The following is a 24,589-nucleotide window of genomic DNA, read 5'->3' as shown; positions in this document are numbered from 1 at the left end:
AGAGAACCAGTTGTTCACATATTTGAATCCCACCACTATATACAGGTAATCCTTGACTTATGACCACAACAGAGCCCAAAATTTCCTTTGCTAAGTGAGACACTTGTTAAGTGAGTTTTGCACTATTTACAACCTTCCTTGCCACCACACTTGTTAAATTAATAATGTGGTTGTTAAGTGAATCTGGCTTCCCCATTGATTTTGCTTGTCAGAGGGCCACAAAAGGTGATCACGTGACCCCGGGACACTGCAACCGTCATAAATATAAATCAGTTGCCAAGCTTGTGAATTTTGATCTCATGACCATTGAGGATACTGTAACTTTTTTCAAGGTTGTTGTAACTTCAAATGGTCACTAAACAATGTTGTAAGACAAGGACTACCTGTATTTGTGTTTTTTCTTCTTTTTTATGACCCTGTAATCCCTTGCTTCAGGGTGGAGTCAGGGCAACTGAATGGAGCTGAGTGTTTATTGGCTGGATGCCCTTCCTGATGCCTATGCGGAGTTCACAGCAGATATTTTGCCATGATAGAGAAATATCTGCCGCTACCTAGGAGAGAACTCTCAAACATCCGAGTGGGAAATGAGTATCTTCACCTCTTGGTCACCGCACCGTTCACCTCTATTTGTAATATAATTCCACGTATTTCTATGACACATAGTAGCATATCTTTTTTTTACTCTGTTCCAGGCAGTTTTCAGATTCTCTTTCCTTATGTCCACTGCCTATTCCTTACTTTGAGTGATTCATCTCTCTTCAAATACTTTTTCATACAGGATTTGTATTTTCTCTTAGAGCAGACATTTTTCTTTCACTCTCGTCTCTTCTTTCTTTTCTTTTAAACATTTTCATAGAGACAATACATTGTACTACAGGCAGTGGTGGGATTCAGCCAGTTCACACTCCTTCGGCAGAACCGGTAGGTAATTTTTTTGTTGCCCAGGTCCAGAATAGACTTCCGGAAACAGCATCCACACAGAGAACCGGTTGTTCACATATTTGAATCCCACCACTGACCACAGGCAATCCTTATTTAGCAATTTCCTTATTTATTGACTATTCACAGTTACCTTCATTTCCTTGCCAACTTTACTTTTCTGTCTCTTCTGGTCTAAATGCTACCTCCTCTCACCCACTCTACCTCTTAGCAGAAGAGAGCACTATTTTTTGGAGCAATAAATTGCTGAAAATTACCATCCAGCAGGCAAGTCCTTAACTCCACTACAACTCTAACTTATTTAAAGGAACTTACATGTTCTAGAGCTAAGTGCTGCTTTTGAGAGCAGATGTTATAACAGCATGAGCTCTGGCATAAATTAATCTCTGCACACAGTATGATAAATCACACTGTCTATACCTAAATGGATTTTTTTTTTAAAAAAAATCTAAATTCATGTTGAGTTTTTCCTTGCCATGCTGATGTCAAGGACGTAGGGGCTCCTTCCACCCCACTCCACGTCCAAATTCAGTCACCATTTTAGCCTGTCTGAAAGCTTAAGAATATCCACGATAACAGTCACATTGCATTAATATTGTGAATTCTATGAAAGAAATTATTTCAAGGTCTTAGAAAAAAAAAGTCTCCTCAAATCTTGGAGGTCTTCTAGTCCAGCCCCCTGCTCAAGCAGGAGAACCTATATACCATTTCAGACAAGTGACTGTCTAGTAGTAGTAGTAGTACTAGTACTAGTACTAGTACTACTACTACTACTACTACTACTAGTAATAACAATAACAACAACAATAACAATAATGTAGGAAGGGACCTTGGAGGTCATCTAGTCCAACCTCCTGCTCAGGCAGAAAACCCTATACCATTTCAGACAAATGGCTGTCCAGTCTCTTCTTAAAAACTTCCAGTGTTAGAGCACTCACAGCTTCTGGAGGCAGGTTGTTCCACTGGTTAATTGTTCTAACTGTCAGGAAGTTTCTCCTTAGTTCTGTCTCCTTGATTAGTTTCCATCTGTTGCTTCTTGTCCTGCCTTCAGGCGCCTTGGAAAACACTGGTTAATTATCCTCACTGTCAGGAAGTTTCTCTTTATGCACTATTTGTGGTTCTTCTTGTCACTGTTGCTCAGACTTTGGTCTCCTCCTTACTATAAGTGCTATACGTGGTGCTACCTTGGAAAACTGTTCACATGCTGCAGCTGCTTTCAGTGAGCTTCCAGCTGGAATTCAAGGTGCTTGTTGTCACATATAAAACCCTTCATGCCATGGGGCTGGGCTATTTGCAGGACCACCTCTACCTGGTTGTCCCTACTTATCCCACTAGATTCAACTAGAGAGGCATGCTCTGGGTCTCTTCAGTTAAAGACTGTCATCTTATGAGACCATCTTATACTGCTGATCTTCTGTTAATTACGACCCCCCCCTTTTTTTGCAATGCCCCAGCAAGCTGAAAAACAGCAGGTGAAGTCACATTTGTTATGAGAACACTACTCCATTAGTGGTTTGGGGCAAATGATTAGATATAGTAATTAAACTTGCTGCTGTGCCAGGAGCATAGATATGTATCTAAGCATACTAAGGGAGAAAAATGGGAAGGTGAAAAGACTGAAAAGAACACCTTATTTATTTTGCATGTTTTATATTTACAGAGGCAGAGTTGGCACTACAATGTACTTCTTTATCCTTTCCTTTTCAACTCAATATACCTGCTGTACTAAGGTGAACACTAAGAGCACTGTCAGATTAGATGGCTTTCTGTTGTTTAAGTTTGATTCCAATTTGAAACAGAGCAGACAGGCCTGAGTGATTTGGTCTGACTTTTAAAGTTGCTAGGATATTAATAATGTTATTCTATGATGCTTATAGAGAATCAGCAGATAATCAGAATGTGCCCTTCCCTGCTAACAGGTGAGCATTGCAATGCTTGGTTATTGACTAGTAACTGAGATCTGAATGAAACATGCTGGGGCAAATAGAGGTTCCCTGCCTGCAATCAATCAATCAATCAATCAATCAATTAATCACTCAATCAGTCAATGAGTCAGTCATTCAGTCTGATTTGAGCAGGTGAAAAAAATGTCCCAATATGATCACATACATTCAGCAATGGTATTGACTGAATATTATGTGAACCAATTCCTTTTGCAAGTGGCTTTGAGATGTCTGAATGTACCCCAGGTCAGACTTTCATTGACCCACCTCCTTATTGTGTGTACACTAATTGATAATGCTTCTCTGGAGCTCCAGAAAAGTGTCATTTTCAACCCTACTTCAAGATGCAAGAAACTGAACATGGACCCATAACTTAAGGTCACGGGCTTATGCATCTTTTTTTATACAGCCAATTGTGGCTGTCAAAGTGCCTCATTTGTAGCTGAATTTATTTAATATTAAATGATCCATTAAATCAAATTAACCATATTTAACTTTAAAAAGTAAAGATGCTGTTGATTCCTAGGAATTGCATGCTAATACATATACAATTTGTTGGCAAATGGAGTGGTTTATCATGTCTTTTTCCAGGATGTTTGATAACTCCCCAGTTTACACAGGAACCTGAATATTCTCCATCCAATATTATCCAGAGCAAACCCTGCTTAGCTTTTGAGCTTTTTCAATGTCTGGTAGATGCTGCCACCTTCTGGAATTTGAGATTTTCATTTAATTTTAATTTCATTCAAATGGAGTTAATATAAATATCTTTTTCTGTTCCTGCTCTTTTTGAGTACATCCCATACACACTACGAACAGTTTCAATTCATTATGAAAGTCTGTCTCTCATCTTCAGTTTTGCTTCATATGGTCACAATTCTGGATTATATTCTGGAGTGGAAACTTAATCAATCCAAATTTTCTGATAGCTAGGTCAGTCATCTCAATCTTAAATTTACTTGATTTCAATCAATTTGTTTATCCATCTCACTGGGTAGGAAATTATGTGACACCTATGATGGTCTTATTTGTTTGATCTCATTTGACTTACGAGATTATCTATCTTTCATTCCCTCAAGTCTGTTCTTACTCACCCCAAAAATTATTTTCCAAGTTTGCAACACAGCTTGCATCTCAAAAAGATCTATAATCATCTATATAGATATAGGGGAGAAAGCATGTGGAATATATATTCAGGAAATAATGCTTGGGAGAATGTACACATTGGGCAAATACAGCTATTGTCTTAGAGAAAAGCAAAATAAAAAAATGTGTACAGTTTGAAAAATACACATGGCAATGCAAAGAATTTGGCATTTTTTGTGTAGCATTAGCAAAATGTATGCAGAAATGGTACAGAATGAATTTAAGGCTACCAGAACGAAGGACCCAGTGATTAATGAATGTCTCCATTGGAATAATGTTCTGTCCCCACTATCTGCAAGTAAGTACCGTTTTAATTCCATAAAACATTATAAGTATAAAAGTATAGGATTATTCTGCATATCATTTATAACAGTGATAAGAAAACAGTGTTTTATACTGTTCTTGCTTCATTAAGCTGTGTCTTAATAAAGCAAGTCAGGGAGGGATTATCTTCAAATCCTTCCTGGGGCTAGGACAATAACCTTATTAAAGCACACAATTGCCACTAGGTGGCAATGTACTGCAGCAAAAAAATAAAAATACAGATATTTTTATAAAAGGTCCCCCAAACCACCTTTTATATATGAGTCTGTGATTCCAAAGTAACAGGTCTAGCCACCTTGTCCAGTGACTTATTTAAGATGTTTATAACCTCTCCATATTCCTATGAATTTCACGGTAGGTTTCAATACATAAAATAAGCAAAGCCCACAAGGAAAACAAGGAAAATAATAATATTTTTTATTAGTTTATAATATCATCATCATCATCATCATCGTCATCGTCATTGTCATCATTTTAGCCATTGTCTATCCACTGCAGGATGAAGGCCTCTTCCGCATGTTTCCAACATATATGCTTCTGAGCTTTCTTTTGCCAATTGGACCCACAATACATGCTGGTGCTGTTGATCCATCTTGTTTTAGGTCTCTTTCATGGACGCTTATTATCAAGTGGGATCCATTCTATGGCTGCCTTGGTCCACCTGACACCAGTCCTTCTTGCTATGTGACCAGCCCCATTTCCATTGCAATTCTTTTACTCTCTTGATGATATCATATGCTTTCGTTTGTTCTCTAATCCATGTGCAGGTCTTTCTGTCTTGCCTTGTAATGCCAAGCATGTATCTTTCCATGGCTCTTTATGCCATTCGTAGCTTTTGTATTGATTCTGAAGGTTAGTGTCTCTGTTTCACTGGCATATGTTAGAGCAAGTAGCACACACTGATCAAAAATAAAATTCTCTTCAGGCATAGGTGGAGGTTCAGTGCTGGGATTCAGCCAGTTCGCACCAGTTGCCTAGGCCCAGAATGGACATCCAGAAGCAGCATCCACACAGAGAACTTGGTTGTTCACATATTTGAATCCCACCACTGGGGAGGTTGTTCTTGAAAATTATGCTTAGTTTGACGAATGCCTGCCAACCACATTTAACACGCTGTTCAATTTCCTTTATTGTATCTCCTTCCACTGATATCGGTTGGTCAAGGGATATGTAGTTTATACTATAAAATACAAAAATAGAAAAGAAAATAGTAGGAAAAATAGCGGAGGGCAAAGGGAAGGGAAAAGCATAGGAAAAGGGGGAAAAGGGGGAAAAAGGAAGAAATGGTGTTGGCTTCCAACTCCCTTTGGTGCAGTAGAATAATAAAAATCTCAACTTTTGACTTTTACATAGTAGTATAAACTAGCCATTTCTATAACAACAAGCCTATCTAATCGGTAAAACACAAAATCAAGGTTTCATTTTTTTCCACCTCAAGTGCAAAGTCCAGAAGTGGTTTCCAAGTAGAAACAAAAGTTGCGGGTTTTTTCTTTAATCGAAGCAGTCAATTTAGCCATCTCCGCTAACTCCATCAACTTTTGCAGCCATTTGTCCATTGCGGGAATCAAAGTGTCTTTCCATTTTTGTGCATAAAGTAATCTTGCCTGCTGTCAACATATATAACATCAGAAAATGATAATAATTTAAACAGGAAGCACTTGATAGACAAAGGGCATGGTTAGGTTGTAGATGCTAAGTCGTCTATATGAGAATGGGTGGGCATGGCCAGCTCTACATCGTTCGCGTCAAGGGTGCCTGTGGGGGCCTGGGCAGGAATGGGACAGATCTGAGGGTCTCTGGCAGAAGGGGGTGGGACTGGGGCAAGAGCCAAGGCATGGTCCATTTCTTCATTCCTCATAAAGGGTGACACCTCCCCAGCATGCACCCAGGGGGCGGGGCCAACATGGCAGGGGCTGGCTCCTTGCTGTTTCTAGACAGCCTTGTGGAGCTAAGACTGAATGTGTTTCAGCATAGATGGCCACCACAAAATTGTACCTTGGCTCCCGGACGGCCTGGGCCAGGGCCAAGGCCAAGGCAGTGGGGGCCGTTCCCTCACTGTTTTCAGGATGGTTTTGCAGGCCACATGAAACCACTTCACGGGCTGCATCCGGCCTCCAGGCTTTGTGTTTGACATGTCTGCCATAGAATATGTCTATTACACATTATGGGATGCTGAAGAGCTTCTACTGCAGAATTAATGTTTGTATAGTTTTGCAAATTGCTTAGTGACTACCCCGTTTAGTGACTACCTTGTTTAGCAAGTGTTAGCAGTTAAAATGGTGATGAAAAATTAACTTTATGATCAATCCTTGAATTTACGACCTTCTGTAAAATGAAAACTGAAGTAAGATCATAAGCCCTATTTAGTTTCACTAAGCAACTTTTTCACTTAGATAAGTGGAGCAGTAGCTGTTTGATCAGAGAAGGGAGCATTAGCTATTTGATGGCCACATTTTTGTCCAATAATGACTCAAGATTGGAAATCAGCTTAAATCCAAAATTTTGTTGGGCCCAAAATGAATCCTGAGTTGTTTGTAAGTCTGTCAACTAGGATTATAAATCTGGTTTAAGAACTTAATTTTGAACATAACAGTGAACAGATTAAATAAACTAGAATCAAATAATAAACCTCCTTAGTAATTTCTCATTTTGATATACTTCATGAAGTAGTTGTAAAAATATATGCTGTTGGATTAAAGAAATAAAAAAAAATGAGATTAGGATTGAGCTATGAACAATTCTCCAACAATTGAGACCATACAGAAAGATTTGCTTCTTAAGAACAGTCCTATGTTTGATGTGGAAGAAATCTTTAAGTTATTCAACCGTATCAGTATAGCTAAAATAGCTACTGAATCAAGATCCTTATAGAAAATATCAGAAAGCTCCATGCAATTTTGAGTATTGATTGTGTAGGATGTAACTTTTCTCTTCTTCATCAGGTTCTGGGAACAGAACTAACTGGAGTGAACCATAGATGACCTCCCTAAAGAAGTCGACTCGGAACAACGTGAAATTGTAAGAGACCGATGAAGATATCTGATTATCTGTGATCAATAAAAATATTTTTCTGTTGCTTTTTTTTTACTGCCTTTGTGTGGCTTTGCCTTGTATTTTAAAGTTTAACTGAATATGTAGCAAACAATCTGTGAAAGCAGAAACGTACAGGTAGTCCTCGACTTACAACAGTTCATGTAGTGATCGTTCGAAGTTACAACGGCACAGAAAAAAGTGATTTAGGACCGTTTTTCACAATTACGACCATTGCAGCATCCCCATGGAATCATGATCAAAATTCAGATGCTTGACAACTGGTTCGTGTTTATGACGGTTACAATGTCCCGGGGTCACGTGATCCCCTTTTGTGACCTTCCAAGCAAAGTCTATGGGGAAGCCAGATTCACTTAACAACCGTGTTGCTAACTTATCAACTGCAGTGATTCACTTAACAATTGAGGCAAGAAAGGTCTTGCCTCAAAACGGGGCAACACTCATTTAACAATTAGCAACAGAAACTTTGGGCTCAATTGTGGTTGTAAGTCCAGGATCACCTGTAGTCCAGAAAAATGAAATGCTCCATTGTGTCTCTTTGCTTGCTTTGCTGTTATTTTTTTTAATTACAGCACCAAGCATATAAATAATAATAATAACTCTGGGCAGCAGATGGAAATTTAACACAGGTTGACATATAGCAGAGATAGGGAACGATGGCCCTTTTATGACTTGTGGACTTAAACTCCCAGAATTCCTGAGCCAGATTCAATTCTGGGAGTGAAAGTACACAAGTTATAAAGGGACCATCGTTCCCCACCCGTTATAGAGTCTATTTTAAATATACTGTCTCTCCCTGTCTTTGACATACAAATCATTCAAATGAAACTTTTTAAAACATCTGCTGAATTATAGGCTGATGCTACTTGGAGCATCACCTCTTCTCGTTTTTAAAATAATGCTTCTTAATTGGTAAGAATATAGAATATTACTGGGGAAAATGAAATAAGCTCAGTTTTATGTTGTTTTTTTTTTTTTTTTAGAAAACATCAGGTATCATATTCAGATAATAAACTTTGAGGTTTACCAAAGCACAAAAACAAATATTTTTGATAGGAAAAGAAAATATTTTTGTTGAATTCCAGGCTTGTGCAAGTAAAGTCAGAGCATTGTCAAAACTCACTCCTATTTTGGCCATGCAAATCCACTCTGATTTGGGTACATCAAGCAAGGGAGCAAAGATTGGAGTGAATTTTGAAGGGCTTCCCTGAACAGCTTTAATTAAATTTTGCAAGTTACTTTTAAGTTGCTCCCATTTCCCTACTGGATTGTGATCCACAGTTGGAGGCCCGTAATCCAGTTGAAATGAATTGCCTTAGAGCAGGGGTCCCCAACTCCCAGGCTGTCGCCCACTAATGGACCATGGTCCATTCAGAACCGGCCCATGGAAGCAGTCAGTGAGCGTGCACATGCGCACAACTTCACTTACGCGTGCTCCATTTGTCTAAGTGGCAGGCACGTGTGCCCGCTGCTTGTGCAAATGGAGCTTCAGAAGCACACATGCGTTCTCCCATCCTTGCATGGAACCATCCTCTCTCCACCCCCAGCTAGTCTGCCAGGAAGATTGGAGACCGCTGCCTTAGAGTATTGAATGTCTTCCTTACATGACAATAATTCAAAGCAGCATGGAATTGATAATGTCTCATCAAGTCATTTTCAACTCTTTTAAATCACAGATTTCCTTTATGCAAATCTTTCAGAACTTCCAATGATGTACTCATCATCACTATCACTAAATCTATACACCTCTTCTATTCCTTCAAATTTCATAGCATTAGAACCTTCTCTACTAAGCTAGGTCTTCACATAATTCACTCCAAAATAGGATGTAATGGAAGTAGGAGGCATGAAAGGTCTACCTCAAATATAAATTTCTATTGATAAAAAGTCATGGAATCTTTATCTATCTATCTATCTATCTATCTATCTATCTATCTATCTATCTATCTATCTATCTATCTATCTATCTATCTATCTATTTGCGTGATGCATTTATTTGTCTCACCAGATGCTTGTTTAGAAATTGAGGGAGCAGAATATTAAGACCATGGGTGACCTTATATAGTGTTGAGACTGCAGTTTGTACTATGCCAAAGTAGCAATAGGGATAGGAATTTTGGAAGTAATTTGTCCTACACTATATGTATGGGAAGAATCAAGTTAGAAACAAACATGGAACAGGGATTGCAATGGCTTCAGTCAATAACAGACAAAAGATCATTTGCAGCTATAACAGACAAAAGATCTTGCAGATTCTTTTTCCTTCAATTTAAATTTTATTAAAAGAGTTCTAAGGTACTGCATCCAGTACATGATATTTATTACCAAAATTATTAACAAATATACAAAACTTATATATGGAATATTTATTACATCCTTTTATTCCTCTATAATACTGCATTTGTTCAAGTAGGTCACCTACAGTGTAAACTTCCCTGTTTGATCTTGACTAGTTTGGGAAAGGCCCTCTAACATCATGTAGATATGAAATTAAAACTTTTTTTGGCTTTTACTGGTAACATCTGATTCTTGCATTTGGCACATGGAAGAAGTATCTACAGTGCAGAAAGGAGGCATTATTTTTATGATTTGATTTTGAATTGTAGTTTTTTTAAAAAGCTGAGGAGAGAGACTCCGCATACATTAATTTGATATTAGCAATAATGCATATGACACATGGGTCAGTTGTTCTCCCTTCCCCTTCACTCACGTCTTTTGCTCTTTAGCTTCTTCATTAGGATTTGCTGGTAAAAAAAAAATCTGTCTTTATCAATGTCTTCCTGTATTTTCTGACAAATCTTTCTTTTATAAACAAAGAGGAAGAAATCATCTACTGGAGTCGGTTTTCTCCACACAATTCCATGTGAATTGAAATGTATAGATTTTTACAGGCAGATGTAAAAAAGTTAATAAGTGGTCCATGTGTGTGAGTGCGTTCTTGTGTCTTAAATCAGTCATTCTAATCCAGAACCAAATGTTCATGTATAAGTCTTTGAAAGAAAATTTAAAAAAAATCTTCCCACCTGTCTTTCTCTCCTGTTTATCATTGTTTCACAAATGTAGCTTAAAGTAATTTCATAAAGCTGATCCAGAGAGAGTGCTTTGATTTATTCAAATTCTTCTGCATTCTCCCTCAAGCATCATATTGCTAATTGTAGGAGGCCATCCCACCGATGTCTGATATCAGACAAGTACAAGTTTAGATGGCGGCATTTGAATACCAAGTACTTGGCCCTTTTTGTTACCAAAGAGTCCCACTCCCCTCTGTGGCACCATACATTTCCGCCAGCTTCCTAAAGCGTGGTCCCCAGTCTGTCAGATAGTCATAGCTCTGTTCTGAGTCCGTAGTTACAGACTGTAAGGAACTGAGCGATTCGGCCACTGAGCCGTTGCCCTCAAACATGTAGGTCTGGAGGGAATCAAAGGGAGGTGCCCAGAGGTCCATGTCTGCTTCGTAGAGTTTGGCCAATACATAGCTGTGAACACTGCTGTCCATCGTGCAGGCCTGAGGAACATATCTTGAGAGGCTTTCAATTTCTGGCATCATGTCTTGTCGGTTCTTTATGAATGCCTGGGCCTCTCTGGGGTTCCACAGGGCAGAAATGTCAAAAGCTTCCGTGTCTTCTTCCCCACCGCCTTCGTCATCATATCGGACAATGTTCTCATGGATATTCTCTTCCTCATCAAGCATGTAAGGCTGCTTCCGGTGTCTTTTCATGGATAAGATCAGCAGAACCAGAACTAAAGGTAATGAACAAAATAAAAGCACTTAGACAGCAATTTTTTCTTCTTCACTCAAGACCAATCAGCAAGTAATATTTTACATGTAACGGTAATCAAAGAGATCTACTTTTTCCCATCAAAATTGCTACCACTATAGAAGTAGTCCTTGACTTATGACAATTTGTTTAGTGACCATTCAAAGTTACAACACCACTAAAAAAAAAAAGGCTTATGACCGTTTTTCACTCTTAGGACCATTGCAGCTTCCCCATGGTCACATCATCAAAATTCAGATACTTGGCAACTGACTCATATTTATGATGGTTACAGTGTCCTGGGCTCACGTGATCACCTTTTGCGACCTTCTGACGAGCAAAATCAATGGGCAAGCCAGATTCAGTAACCGTGTTACTAAGTTAACAACTGCAGCGATTCACTTAAAAACTTTGGCAAGAAATTTGTAAAATGGGGTAAAACTCACTTAACCAAGGTTTTACTTAGCAATAGAAATTGTGGTTGTAAATCAAGGACTATCTGTAGTGATTAGTATTACATTTCAACCAATATTGCCCCTTCCCTTATTTTGCCTGAAGAACATTAGATTTGTTCATGAGATGGTATGTAGACGTACCGAGCAAAACAAAAATGCAAGCTAGGATGGCAATCAGAGCTCCTCTGCTCAGGCTGACAGGGAGTATGTAGGCCTCTGCATTACAGGACATCACAAGACCTTTTTCATCACAGCTGCAAACGTGAATGGTTACTGTTCCAGTACTGCTTAGCACAGGACGTCCATTATCAGCTATTAAGATGGGAAGATAAAAGGTATTCTGCTCATGTTGCCGAAAGCCTGATCTCTTAGTTAAAATCCAAGCTGTGTTGTCTAAAAAGAAAGAAAGAAAAAAAGAAAGACTTATTCACAATGCTAAAATATAAAATATATTACAAAACTGATTTTTGGATTAACTTTATAAACTTACAGTGTTGTGTTTACTTGGATCTACAGCTGCAGTGTAACCACTTTTGGAATATGCAATTGTTTATGAATTACTCTAGACTTTCAGTGACACATGTTTCTCTGTCTTTGGAAGCTGGCATTCATACCCATGCTACGGATGCTATTATTATTGTTAGTGACACATTTATTTATTTGCTCATTTTTTATGGCCTCCCACTAGCCAGGTGATTTTGTTCACTTTGCAGTGAGCTTAGATATATTATTTCACCTGTATTCAGACAACGAGCTTAGTTGCACGTAAGAAAATTGAATGAAAAGAGCCAATTAAAAGATAGGGAACACAAAAAGGGAAGGAGGAAAGAAAAAACAGGAGAAGAAAAAGACAGGAGACAAAAGAATGAATGAAGTAGAGGTACCTAAGACCACAGTGCATTAAATTTCAGGATTTCAGTTTAAATATCCTGTGCTCTTTTCTTATAAGTAAAATCATTTTTAAGGTTTTAGGTTCATAATCCAACATGGCAGATTGAACTTTAGCTGTGAAAACTTTAGCTGTGCCTGAGAACTGCTTTTTAACAACAACCGCTCTTGTCATTCCTAATTAAGATGTTGAAATAAAGAGGCAAAAGAGAGAGGATTTTTTTTCTTTCTCCCTGTCTTATACCTGAATGTTGTTCAGAATGCCCCAAGCATTAAACAAACCTATATCACAAATCTTTTTAATGATGACTTCTTTTAAGCTCATCAGTGATGTAAGTTTAAGGAAAGAAAATAAGAATCATAAGTATGTCGCAGCAAGGCAATATCGTGTAAATCTTGACAGCAATTTCCAAATAATAAATCTAGGCACTTCATTGCTATAGACTGTAGATGTGAGAAGGCACTCCTCTTCTTGAAATTATACCCTTCTAAAATTTCCAGTTTTGCCATTTAAAGGTAATTATGCTTGTAAAATATGTCATCTTTATCTGACATTGATTTGCACCATTTTGAAGAAGGAACCTCTAATTGTGGGTGCACATGGGAATATATTGTGATGGAATGCATCTAATGCATGAATTCTCGGAGGGAAGGCAGCTCCCTAATAGTCCCCAAAGTATATGCTTTGTGGAAGTGGTAACATGTTTTATTTTGGCCAGATTTTACCTTTAAGTGAGAAACAATAAATAAATGTTTGGAAGAATCACAATGTTTCTGTCTTTGTTTTTGGAGCCTGACAATATCTTTTACCAAAACTTTTCCAGGTTGAATTGAGCAGGCTGAAAAGAATCTGTAATTTTTGTGCGTGCAGCTTCCTGAGCACACAACAGAATAATAACTGCCTGACCACATGGTGAGGCCAGTTGTGGAAAAGCTAGAAATTCCTAATGCCTTAAACCAACAGCAAATTGGTCAGTCTGTTTTATAAAGCTAAGCTTTTTTAAAAAATTAAACTGAAACAATATGCCAATTCAACTTTCATAGCATGGAGCTATGTGAAAAACTGATTTTGTGAGTAAGGTGTTCCAAAGCAATACTTTTTGTAAAGCTTACTTTTTCCTTGTTTCTCCAGTGTTGAAATAATGTTCACCATTAGGTGATGCTATTGTGCTGCTTATTTATATCATTTCCTACATTAATAGCTCATTCATTTCTCCAATTGTTTTATTGAATTAAAAGAACATCATCCACTCAGCAGAGGGAGGTGTCACCAGATTTAGGAAAAGCTCTTGGTTTGCGTAATATATTTTTTGAAATTAAAAAAAAAGCAGAAACTACAACTGGGCAAAAGGAACTTCAGCATACTCAGGAGCCAACAAATTTGCTATTTGAAGGGAGGGGGGGGGGACTGGAGTTCCAGAAGAAAGAGAAAGCAATGAAAAGGAAGTGAAAAGGTACTTTTAAAAGAGACATGAGTATATTTGTTACTGTTGACTTCTCTAAAAGAAGAGAAAACTTTTTCTTGGCTCATGCAGCATCTGTGTAGTCCCAGAAAAATAGAAGTTGAGTTAAAGAGCTATTAAGGAGGTGTTGACAAGTTATAATGGCCTGATTGCACTCTATCTGTACCTCTTAAATTCAAATGCATATTTTCTGGGATTACAGAACTGCCTTGCAAGCCAAGAGCAAAAAAAAATTGGCTTCATGAAGGAGGAAGTGTCACCAGATGCAGGAAATTTCACCACATCTTTTTTTGAAGCTCCTTTTCTGCTTTGGATCTGTATACCACCCAAAGGAAATAAATCCGAAATACCTTTTCTGTGTTCTGGGGAAATCCAGAGGAAGCTCAGGATTAAGAAAAAAATAATATTCATTTGGTCATCTCTTCCCCACTGACTTATTACATGATAAAAAGATTTGGGTTTGCACAGCCTCCACAAAATAAAAGGCTGTAGCGCTGCACTGAGAATTATGAGGCAAATTCTTTGATACATTGATTTCATGGCTGCTTTTAAGCAGCAGGTGTCACTTGTTATTTGCAATGGCTGGCTCATGAAGCAGTTTTAAACAGAGCTTCGGCAATTCAACCTACTTCAGAAGATATTAATTAACCAAACAAGTTGATGTCTAGTTCAATTACCTTGATTGTCCCTTAGAGTAAAATTGGGGTTATTTGCTGTCTCAGGAGCCAAGCTGTAGTAAAAGTGCTGCCCATCTTGTGGGTCATCTTGGTCTACTGCACTTACTGTCTGGATCAGCTATAGGACAGAAGAACAAAACATTTGATCAATGACAATTCCGCTGGAGATAAACACTTTTAAGAATTAAACTGAAAGCAAAATAAATGTAGCTTTTGAATAATAGCTTGTTGTAGAGGAAGCAGAGAGCTATGAGGGCAATCAAAATATTGCAGGGATCAATGGTAAGGAAAAAAAAAATCTCCACAGAGTTGTTTTGTTTTTCCATGTGAGAAGGACAAATTTGTATGGTCCGTATCTCAGTGAAAGAGCACACAGTTTATATACTGATAATCTGTGCAAGAAAATCAACTAGTAAAGCTAGGAAAGAGAATTTATTATATATTATACTTTTCTACATTATGCTACACTACACCACTCGACATTATTATATTGACATCCTGTTATATTATATACTATAGATATCCAATTCAATTGGCACGCCACCCCCATGTGACATGTGGTTCAGTGGACACTCTGGTTGCAATCTGAAACAAGCATGTGATAATGAATCCTGGACTGGAATGTGCCTGCAGGGATTCTCTCTGGTTGCAGACCTCATAGAGCATCTTGGTTTATTGAGGAGCTCCAAAACATGAAGCAACACATTGGGAGTGACCAAAACATGTGGGAAGAGTTTGAACTGTTGAATCTGAGGAAATGGACCCCTCCTTGCTGCTGTGAGCTCTGCTATGTGTGTTTTGGACTCATTCCCCTCATGGTTGATCAAGGCTTCCAGGAACACATGATTAGCTCCAAGTGGTGATTCAGTCTTTGGGCTTTACTACTGTTTTGTGAGCCCCTCAAACTTGTAACAAATAAGATGGGCGGTCATACAAATCTTTTAAATATGTCCCCCTCTCTCTGTGTCTATACCTTGGAAGAAGCTTCCAGTTAGAGAAGATAGCATTAGGCCCAATGAAAATCAGTTCTTGATTAATAAGCCACAAAATGATAGATTGAATGCATATTTAATTATACTTAGAGAAGACATAAAAAAATAGGACATCAATTATTTGGGATCCATTGATTTCAATACATTTATTCTAAGTCTCAAGTAATTTCAAGTAAAATTCAATTTTGATCATATGCACAAAATGCACTTTTAAGTGTCTCTACTGAAATCTATTTCAGGAGACATGCAAATGTATTGCAGCAAGAGTATACTTTTTTTAACCATTATAACCTTGCTATACTTCTCACTATACTTCCAATTAGACCTACGGTGGGCATTTTTTAAAAAGGGGTTTTGTTTGTTGTATGTAGTCTTGTAATTGTATTGGAATAATTATTCCTAAGATATTGAAAATGCATTGAATATAGGCTCATTTATTGATTTAAATATTTTAAGTTTATACAAATACATATTTTTATATTTTGATGTATATATTTATATTACGTAAAAAGTGTTTTACATAAAGTAATTGGAAAGATAAAAAAGATCAAAAAAGAAGAAAGAATTGTGAGAAAAGAAAAAAAGCAACTTCCCTTCAATAGATATTAACAAGCCTTTCATCTCTCCACCCTCTTAAGTCTTCCACAAATTCCTTTAAACCCTTATTTATTTCTGATCTGTTTCAATCATTAAATCCATAAATCAGTTCATTTTTTTGTTCTTTTAGTAATAGTCCACAAAAAGGTTCCAGTCTTGTAAAAAAGTACTTATTGTTTTCCTCCTGATCAAAATGTCAGTATTGTTATTTCTGCTAGTTCTGACATGTTTACAGTTCATTGTGGGAATTTCATCTTTGTGCATATAATTATCTTGATGGCATTATCAAATTGATATAAATAGATAACTTAAAAATCCCATTAATTTATGGCAAGTAATATTTATAATATTTAATTATAACATTAATAATGCGTATTACTTCTACATTATATGTCACATATGTACATGAAAAACTTCAGAATTGTTCATTTATTTTATTACTCTACATTACACCTGATAGCAAATGATTCTGGGTGGTTCATAATAAAAAGCACTAAAAACAAGAAAAAAGACCACCTAAATCCTACCAACTCCCCCATTTCCTGAAATAGGACAAAAACCTAGGACAACTAGGACCAGAAAACCAACATTGGGTTAGAGCAGACATGTCAAACACAAGGCCTGGGGCCGGATGCGGCCTGTGAAGTGGTTTCATGTGGCCCTCGAAGCCATCCTGGAAACAGCAAGGGAATGGCCCCCTCTGCCTTGGCCCTGGCCCAGGCCGGCCGGGAGCCAATGTACAATTTTGTGGTGGCCATCTATGCTGAAACGCATTCAGTCTTAGCTCCATAAGCCCCCCCCCGCATGGCCTGAGAGGAACAGTGAGGCTCCTCCAGTGGACCATGCTTTGTCACTTGCCCTGGTCCCACCCCCTTCTGCCAGAGACCCTCAGATCTATCCCACTCCTGCCCAGGCCCCCACAGGCACCCTTGATGCGAACAATGTAGAGTTGGCCACGCCCACCCAGTAGGCCACACCCACCCTGGCCAGACTCACCTGCTCCCCTGAGGGCAACCACAATGCTGATGCGGCCCTCAATGAAATTGAATTTGACACCCCTGGGTTAGAGGGTAGCTGGTTAGCAAGGATCCAGACTCCATAATGAGTGCAACATCTATCATGTTTAGTCTGCAGCTTGAAAACAATGTACTATTGGAGAGAAATTGCTGCCCTGGATTTAAAATCCTTTATTGAAATTTGTCTACTCAACCTTTAGAAATGTCTCTTAATTGACACAATGGAAAGACTGATCAATATGATTTCTTTTGAATAAAATGTAAATATGTTTAAAGGCAGAGTTACTTTTACATATCTATTGGATATGTTTTATTCAGATATGTTTTCCTTTTTTATATATTGTAACTATAAAATATATATTTTAACATTTCTGTTTCCTTTGCTAGAGTTTGGAAGATATAAGAAATTAATTTTACTATTGCTTTGCTGCTCTTTTAAATATTGCAGTGGATTCAATTTAATATTTAAATTAGATATTAAATTAATGTAAATGCTAAATTACATAGTATTACATTCTAGTGAAATTGTAATGGGAAGGAACATACCGGTGCTCATACAAGTAGACTTAGCTGCGTTCTCATTCCTTGCACTTACTAGCTACTGTGCCCTCTGAAACCTACTTCAGAAGTTTTAGAGAATGCAGCTCATATCTAAATCATGTTAGATTGGGGATAAAGGTCATAGATAATGGTACCACTTTTAAATATAAAACACTGCTTTAGCTTCTCACCTGTCCAACTTTTGCATTTTCACAGACAAATGCCTCATAGAACCTGGGAAATTCTGGTACGTTGTCATTTACATCCAGGACTCTTATTGTTACTGAAACACTGCCAACCTGTGAAGGATTGTCTGAAAGGAGATAAGAGTGAATTAATATCAGAGGTGTTCTGCCTGAGCATAAATTAATCTTGAATTGAATGAAAGAGCTCTGGAGAATGCACTTCCCAGATACAGTAGATAGTATCTGTGTTTAGACTTTTGGCTGGTGGCATCTAAGACAGCTTTCTCTCTCATTGCTCCTGATCTATGCAACACGTTGCTCCTGGAGGTGAAGATGGCCTCCACTCTTCTAGATTCCACAAAAATTTGAAGACCTGATTCTGCCAACTGGCATAAAGAACAGCATGCAACCTTGGGATTGCTTAGTGCTTAAGGGTGCGCCTTCCTCTCCTTCTTGCCTTTGAACTTGTTCTTAATTCTGTTTTTAACTCTGTTTTTAATTCTATCTCTTTGGTTTTATGTTTTTTGCTGTAAACCACCCAGAATCATCTAGTCAGTGAGATATCTAAATACATAAACAAAAAGACATATATTTTTCAACTTATAATTTTATCTGTATTTACTTACTAGATATGTAGATACAATTAAACTAGTCAGTTTTTAAATGTTTTTAATGTAAGTTATGCATTAAATTTGCTTCTTGGATTGTGAAATGGCTAAACATCCCTCTGTCTGTCAGACTTATGTTAAAACCCATAATTTAATTTTGTTAACTATTAAACAGGGATTAAACTGCAATTAGACTATTTCAAATATTTTTAGATAAAAGAAATTAAAAAAATATTCTAAAACTAATATAATTACTAATGTAATTTTATATATGTTGGGCAGTTTGTGATTTGCCCTTGTGAAAATAGGACTGTGCAGGGCTAGTGGTAGTCATACACACAGGACTGCAAAACAAATTTATCACAAATCGCAATGGGAGCAAAGTGCTAGGATTTATCAACAAGGATTTTACATAACACAGATCAGTTGGAATGAACCATTCCATCAGCTTCAAGTCAGAAATACGCAGAAAGAAACGTGCATTTTGGAATGCAGTATTCAAGAGAGCACACAGTATTTGGAAAAGTTATATAAACAAAATAATAACTGGAGTTTGGTGACCAATACATTAATTATATTAATAACAGGCCCTTGGGAAGGACTCAATAGGTGGATAAAAATGCCAAATCTAAACATCTAGCTGACTGTGCAACCAATCATAATAATAAATTAGAAGAACTGCAACTTTATAAAACTATTACTTCTACAGTATCTGTGATACTGATTTGATGTCACAATAGTTTAAACATTTCTCTGGAATTGTACAAATGAAAATAGTGTAATATATATTTTCCACATGTAGGTGGTAATATCTAAATGGGATACTTCAACATAATCCTTGCTGGCCAGAAGCTTATCACCAGCCTTGTAAACAAAAAGATTATACAGAGTTTTAGCGGTCTAAATATCTTAACAGTGGGATTTTCTTTCTACACCATATTCACCATGTGATGTAACAAGACCATATCATAATTCTCCTTCTCAAAATATGATGGTATCTCATGGGATGTTTAAGTGGGCAATAAATCAGAAGGAACTAAGGCACTCATATTTTGATGACATTTTCTGTGTCCACTGAGGATGGTTTCAGGTGTTAAATCACTAGTTCTATGTTGGGGAGCAGTTGTAAGACCCACAGCATAGTAATATCATGTTTGACAATGAATTCCACTGTATAGCAAAATGAGAACTAAGCCCGGGTTAAGTTGTTTTAATTTGGTGTGATAGCCAGTTCCACTCATAAGGGAAATGTTTTTAGAAATATTGCTCTAATTCTAAAGCAGAGATGAACCAAAAATAAGTTTTGGAATGTAGCTGAGATCCTAGAAAGTAGCTTTTTCTGTCCCAAATTAGGTTTGATAGTTTATTTATTTAAAGCATTTTGTAGGACAATTACAACAAACAATTGTTTTCTCAAAGAGTTTTTCAATCAGAGGCGGAACCTTTTAGCAATTCCCTGAGTCAGCTAATCTTCTTTTGATATTGTTTTTTTTCCTACTCTGATAAACTCTATAATATTCAGAGCCCCTGTTCTGCAACTAATAATTCCTGGAGAGAGTATGTATAAGGTAGCTCTTATCTGAACTGTATTTCATAGAAAAACATCAAACCTCCCTTATACCATAATCCCTTGAATGTTAACTATTTGAGTAACCAAACTTCACAGAGCCCCCAGGGGTATACAAATTAAATTCTAATTTCATTATTTGTATATATACATGAGTTTTCCCACCGCAGGACATATAAAAATGCACTGGCTTCTTAATTGCAGTTGAATGATCAAAAGCTGGATTTGGGAGGCTGGTTTTAAATCCTGATCAGATGGGACCCAGGTTAACCTTTTCATGTGCTTTAGGGAAGCCAGAGGAAAGAGAACAGGAGTTGGTAGATATAGTCTGAAGCTTGGCCTTCATCACTGCTGAATGGAAATATTATGCATCCATGCTTGGTATAATACACGATGTCTCCTTTGTTGATTCCTCTTCTGCCTGCATTTAACACTGCCAGTGACTTTTCTCTAGGATAATGTGTGACAAACACTAAAAAATGTCATATATCTTGAAGCTGCCTTTGAACAGTGTTAGGAATTAGGAGGGACGGGAACAAAATTGAAGTGCTGCTACTTTAATACTGGAATAGAAAAGGATGACTGTGTTACTCAACAGTTGTGAAGAAGATCAAAGCTATAACCCAGAGACATGGCACAAATATAGTGCTATTCAGACTTGTTTGTGTTATGTTTAAGTCAAAGTATGTACATCGGAGCACTCAATAGAAATACAAAAGAGAAATTATTCTATTTTTCCTCGTTTCTTTTCTTTCTTCTACTACAAGCATAAACATACTTGTTTTCTGTCCAGACAGGTAAAGAACTGTACAACCTTAGAACATAGAGTTGGAAGGGACCTTGGAGGTCATCTAGTCCAACTCCCCTCTCAAACCATTTCAGACAAACCATTTCAGTCTCTTCTTGAAAGCCTCCAGTGATATATCCTTGCTATACAGAAATAGACATACAGACACACATAGACACATTAAATAAATGATATTTTGATTGCCTTACTCGTTTCCACACCTAGCACACTGATATTGTGCCATGAAATGTCCTCCCGATCCAGAGGTCTGGCAGTCATCAGAGCACCTGTTGTAATGTCCACATAAAAGAAGCGTCCAGGATCGCTGTTTCGATCAATGGAATATCTGTAGAAGTTCACATTTTAAAATACGTAGTTAGAACTTACCACTATAAATTGAAACTAGTTTCATTACTAGTTTTTTTTAGCTCTGTGGATTTAACAGTAATTCTGTTCAGATGCTAATTTATATGTGTAGTTTACTGGCTCAGTCACTCAATCCCTGAAAAATCTTTTAACATTGACTTGTGCAGTAGGAATAGAAGAAATAATGCTAGTTCACTTTGGATTCTGTTTTTTTTTTTTGCCTCTTTTAACAAAGAAAGACATGTATAATTCTTTGCTTGTTGCACTAATACAAGGAAAGTGTTTGATTCTAGTTATTAAATTTTGAAAAGGTTAAAAAAATTAACACCCGTATTAAATCCCCTTTATGGATTACTGCCTTGTCGTGGCGAAGGGGCTTGCATAACTCAATGAAGCTATAAGCTATGCCGTGCAGGGCCACCCAAGACGGACAGGTTATAGCAGAGAGTTCTGACAAAATGTGATCCACTGGAGAAGGAAATGGCAAACCACTCCAGTATCTTTGCCATGAAAACCCCATGGACAGTACTAAAAGGCAAAAAGATATGACGCTGGAAGATGAGCCCCTCAGGTCGGAAGGTGTCCAATATGCTACTGGGGAAGAGCAGAGGGCTAGTACTAGTAGCGCCAGAAAGAATGAAGCGACTGGGCCAAAGCCGAAAGGACGCTCAGCTGTGGATATATCTGGTGGTGAAAGGAAAGTCCGATGCTGTAAAGATTTTTTCTCCATAGGAACCTGGAATGTAAGATCCATGAATCAAGGCAAGCTAGACGTAGTCAAAAAAGAGATGACAAGAATGAACATAGACATCTTAGGAATCAGCGAACTAAAATGGACAGGAATGGGTGAATTTAACTCAGATGACCATCAGGTATACTACTGTGGGCAAGAATCCCTCAGAAGAAATGGAGTAGCCTTCATAGTCAATAAAAGAATAGGAAAAGCAATACTGGGATACAATCCCCAAAATGACAGAATGATCTCAATTCGAATCCAAGGCAAACCATTCAATATCACAGTAGTCCAAATCTATGCCCCAACCACTGGTGCTGAAGAGGATGAAATTGACCGGTTCTATGAAGCCCTACAGCACCTTATAGAATTAACACCAAAAAATGATGTCCTTATCATCATGGGGGACTGGAATGCTAAGGTAGGAAGCCAAAAGATAACCGGAATAACAGGCAAGTTTGGCCTTGGAGAACAAAATGAAGCAGGGCACAGGCTAATAGAATTTTGTCAAGAGAATACGATGGTCATAACAAACACTCTTTTCCAACAACCCAAGAGACGGCTCTACACATGGACATCACCAGACGGTCAACATAGAAATCAGATTGACTATGTACTCTGCAGCCAAAGATGGAGAAGCTCTATACAGTCAGTAAAAACAAGACCAGGAGCTGACTGTGGCTCAGATCATGAGCTTCTCGTTGCAAAATTTAGGCTTAAATTGAAAAAAGTAGGGAAAAGCACTAGGCCACTCAGGTATGAACTAAATCATATTCCTGATGAATATACAGTAGAGGTGACAAATAGATTTAAGGAACTGGATCTGATAGACAGAGTGCCTGAAGAACTATGGATGGAAGTTCGCAACATTGTACAAGAGGTAGCAACTAAAACCATCCCAAAGAAAAAGAAATGCAAGAAAGCAAAATGGCTGTCTGAGGAAGCTTTGCAAATAGCTGAGGAAAGAAGGGAAGCGAAAGGCAAAGGAGAAAGAGAAAGATACACCCAATTGAATGCAGAATTCCAGAGAGTAGCTAGAAGAGATAAGAATGCCTTCTTAAATGAACAGTGCAAAGAAATAGAAGAAAACAACAGAACAGGGAGGACTAGAGATCTCTTCAAGAAAATTGGAGATATGAAGGGAACGTTTCATGCAAAGATGGGCATGATAAAGGACCAAAATGGCAGAGACCTAACAGAGGCAGAAGAGATTAAGAAGAGATGGCAAAACTACACAGAAGAACTATACAAGAATGAGCTTAACATCCCAGATAACCACAATGAGATGGTCATTGACCTCGAACCAGACATCCTAGAATGTGAAGTGAAATGGGCCTTAGAAAATCTGAGCAACAACAAAGCTAGTGGAGGTGACAGTATTCCAGCTGAGCTATTCAAAATCTTAAAAGACGATGCAGTAAAAGTGCTACACTCAATTTGCCAGCAAATTTGGAAAACTCAACAGTGGCCACAGGATTGGAAAAGGTCAGTTTACATTCCAATTCCAAAGAAAGGCAATGCCAAAGAATGTTCAAACTATCGCACCATTGCACTCATTTCACATGCTAGTAAAGTTATGCTTAAAATCCTACAAGCTAGACTCCAGCAGTATGTGGATCGAGAACTACCAGAAGTACAGGCAGGATTTCAAAGAGGCAGAGGAACTAGAGATCAAATTGCCAACATACGCTGGATCATGGAGAAAGCTAGGGAGTTCCAGAAAAACATCTACTTCTGCTTCATTGACTATGCAAAAGCCTTTGATTGTGTGGATCACAACAAATTGTGGCAAGTTCTTAAAGAGATGGGAGTACCAGACCATCTCATTTGTCTCTTGAGAAACCTATATGCGGGTCAAGAAGCAACAGTGAGAACTGAACACGGAACCACTGATTGGTTCAAAATTGGAAAAGGAGTCCGGCAAGGCTGTATACTGTCGCCCTGCCTATTTAACTTATATGCAGAGCACATCATGAGAAAGGCAGGGCTAGATGAATCAAAAGTTGGAATTAAGATTGCCGGGAGAAATATCAACAACCTAAGATATGCAGATGATACCACTCTAATGGCAGAAAGTGAAGAGGAACTAAAGAGCCTCTTGATGCGGGTGAAGAAGGAGAGTGCAAAAGTTGGCTTGAAACTCAACATTAAGAAAACCAAAATCATGGCATCCGGCCCTCTCAATTCCTGGCAAATAGATGGGGAAGAAATGGAGGTAGTGACAGATTTTATTTTTCTGGGCTCCAAGATCACCTCAGATGGGGACTGCAGCCAAGAAATTAAAAGACGCTTGCTCCTGGGGAGGAAAGCTATGGCAAATCTAGACAGCATTCTAAAAAGCAGAGACATCACCCTGCCAACAAAAGTGCGTATAGTCCAGGCCATGGTTTTCCCAGTTGCAATGTATGGCTGTGAAAGTTGGACCATAAGAAAGGCTGAGCACAAAAGAATTGAGGCCTTTGAACTATGGTGCTGGAGAAGACTCCTGCGAGTCCCTTGGACTGCAAGGCGTTCAAACCGGTCAGTCCTAGAAGAGATCAACCCCGACTGCTCT

The 24,589-nt window shown here is 38.0% G+C and overlaps 1 protein-coding gene across 3 annotated transcripts in view; it reads right to left on the bottom strand.

Moving 5' to 3' along the window:
* Window positions 1-9,648: 9,648 nt before the first annotated feature.
* The window catches only part of CDH20 (cadherin 20), a 188,345-nt gene continuing 173,404 nt past the window's right edge, over window positions 9,649-24,589 (bottom strand). For all 3 annotated transcript variants that reach the window (XM_039356241.1, XM_039356244.1, XM_039356242.1), the window contains exons 9-13: window positions 21,146-21,282; window positions 17,981-18,102; window positions 14,645-14,762; window positions 11,758-12,009; window positions 9,649-11,144 (exon numbers count right to left, since the gene is read on the bottom strand). In XM_039356241.1, the coding sequence (XP_039212175.1) occupies window positions 10,645-11,144; window positions 11,758-12,009; window positions 14,645-14,762; window positions 17,981-18,102; window positions 21,146-21,282 (1,129 nt within the window). In that variant the 3' untranslated portion in view covers window positions 9,649-10,644. The remainder of the gene's footprint in view (window positions 11,145-11,757; window positions 12,010-14,644; window positions 14,763-17,980; window positions 18,103-21,145; window positions 21,283-24,589) is intronic.

Source organism: Crotalus tigris, unplaced genomic scaffold, assembly GCF_016545835.1.
Source record: "Crotalus tigris isolate CLP2741 ecotype Arizona unplaced genomic scaffold, ASM1654583v1 scf7180000018807.1825209, whole genome shotgun sequence".
In the NCBI taxonomy this organism is placed as follows: Eukaryota; Metazoa; Chordata; class Lepidosauria; order Squamata; family Viperidae; genus Crotalus; species Crotalus tigris.
The sequence above is the reverse complement of the archived record's forward strand: the minus strand, read 5'-3'. Positions and strand labels throughout refer to the sequence as shown.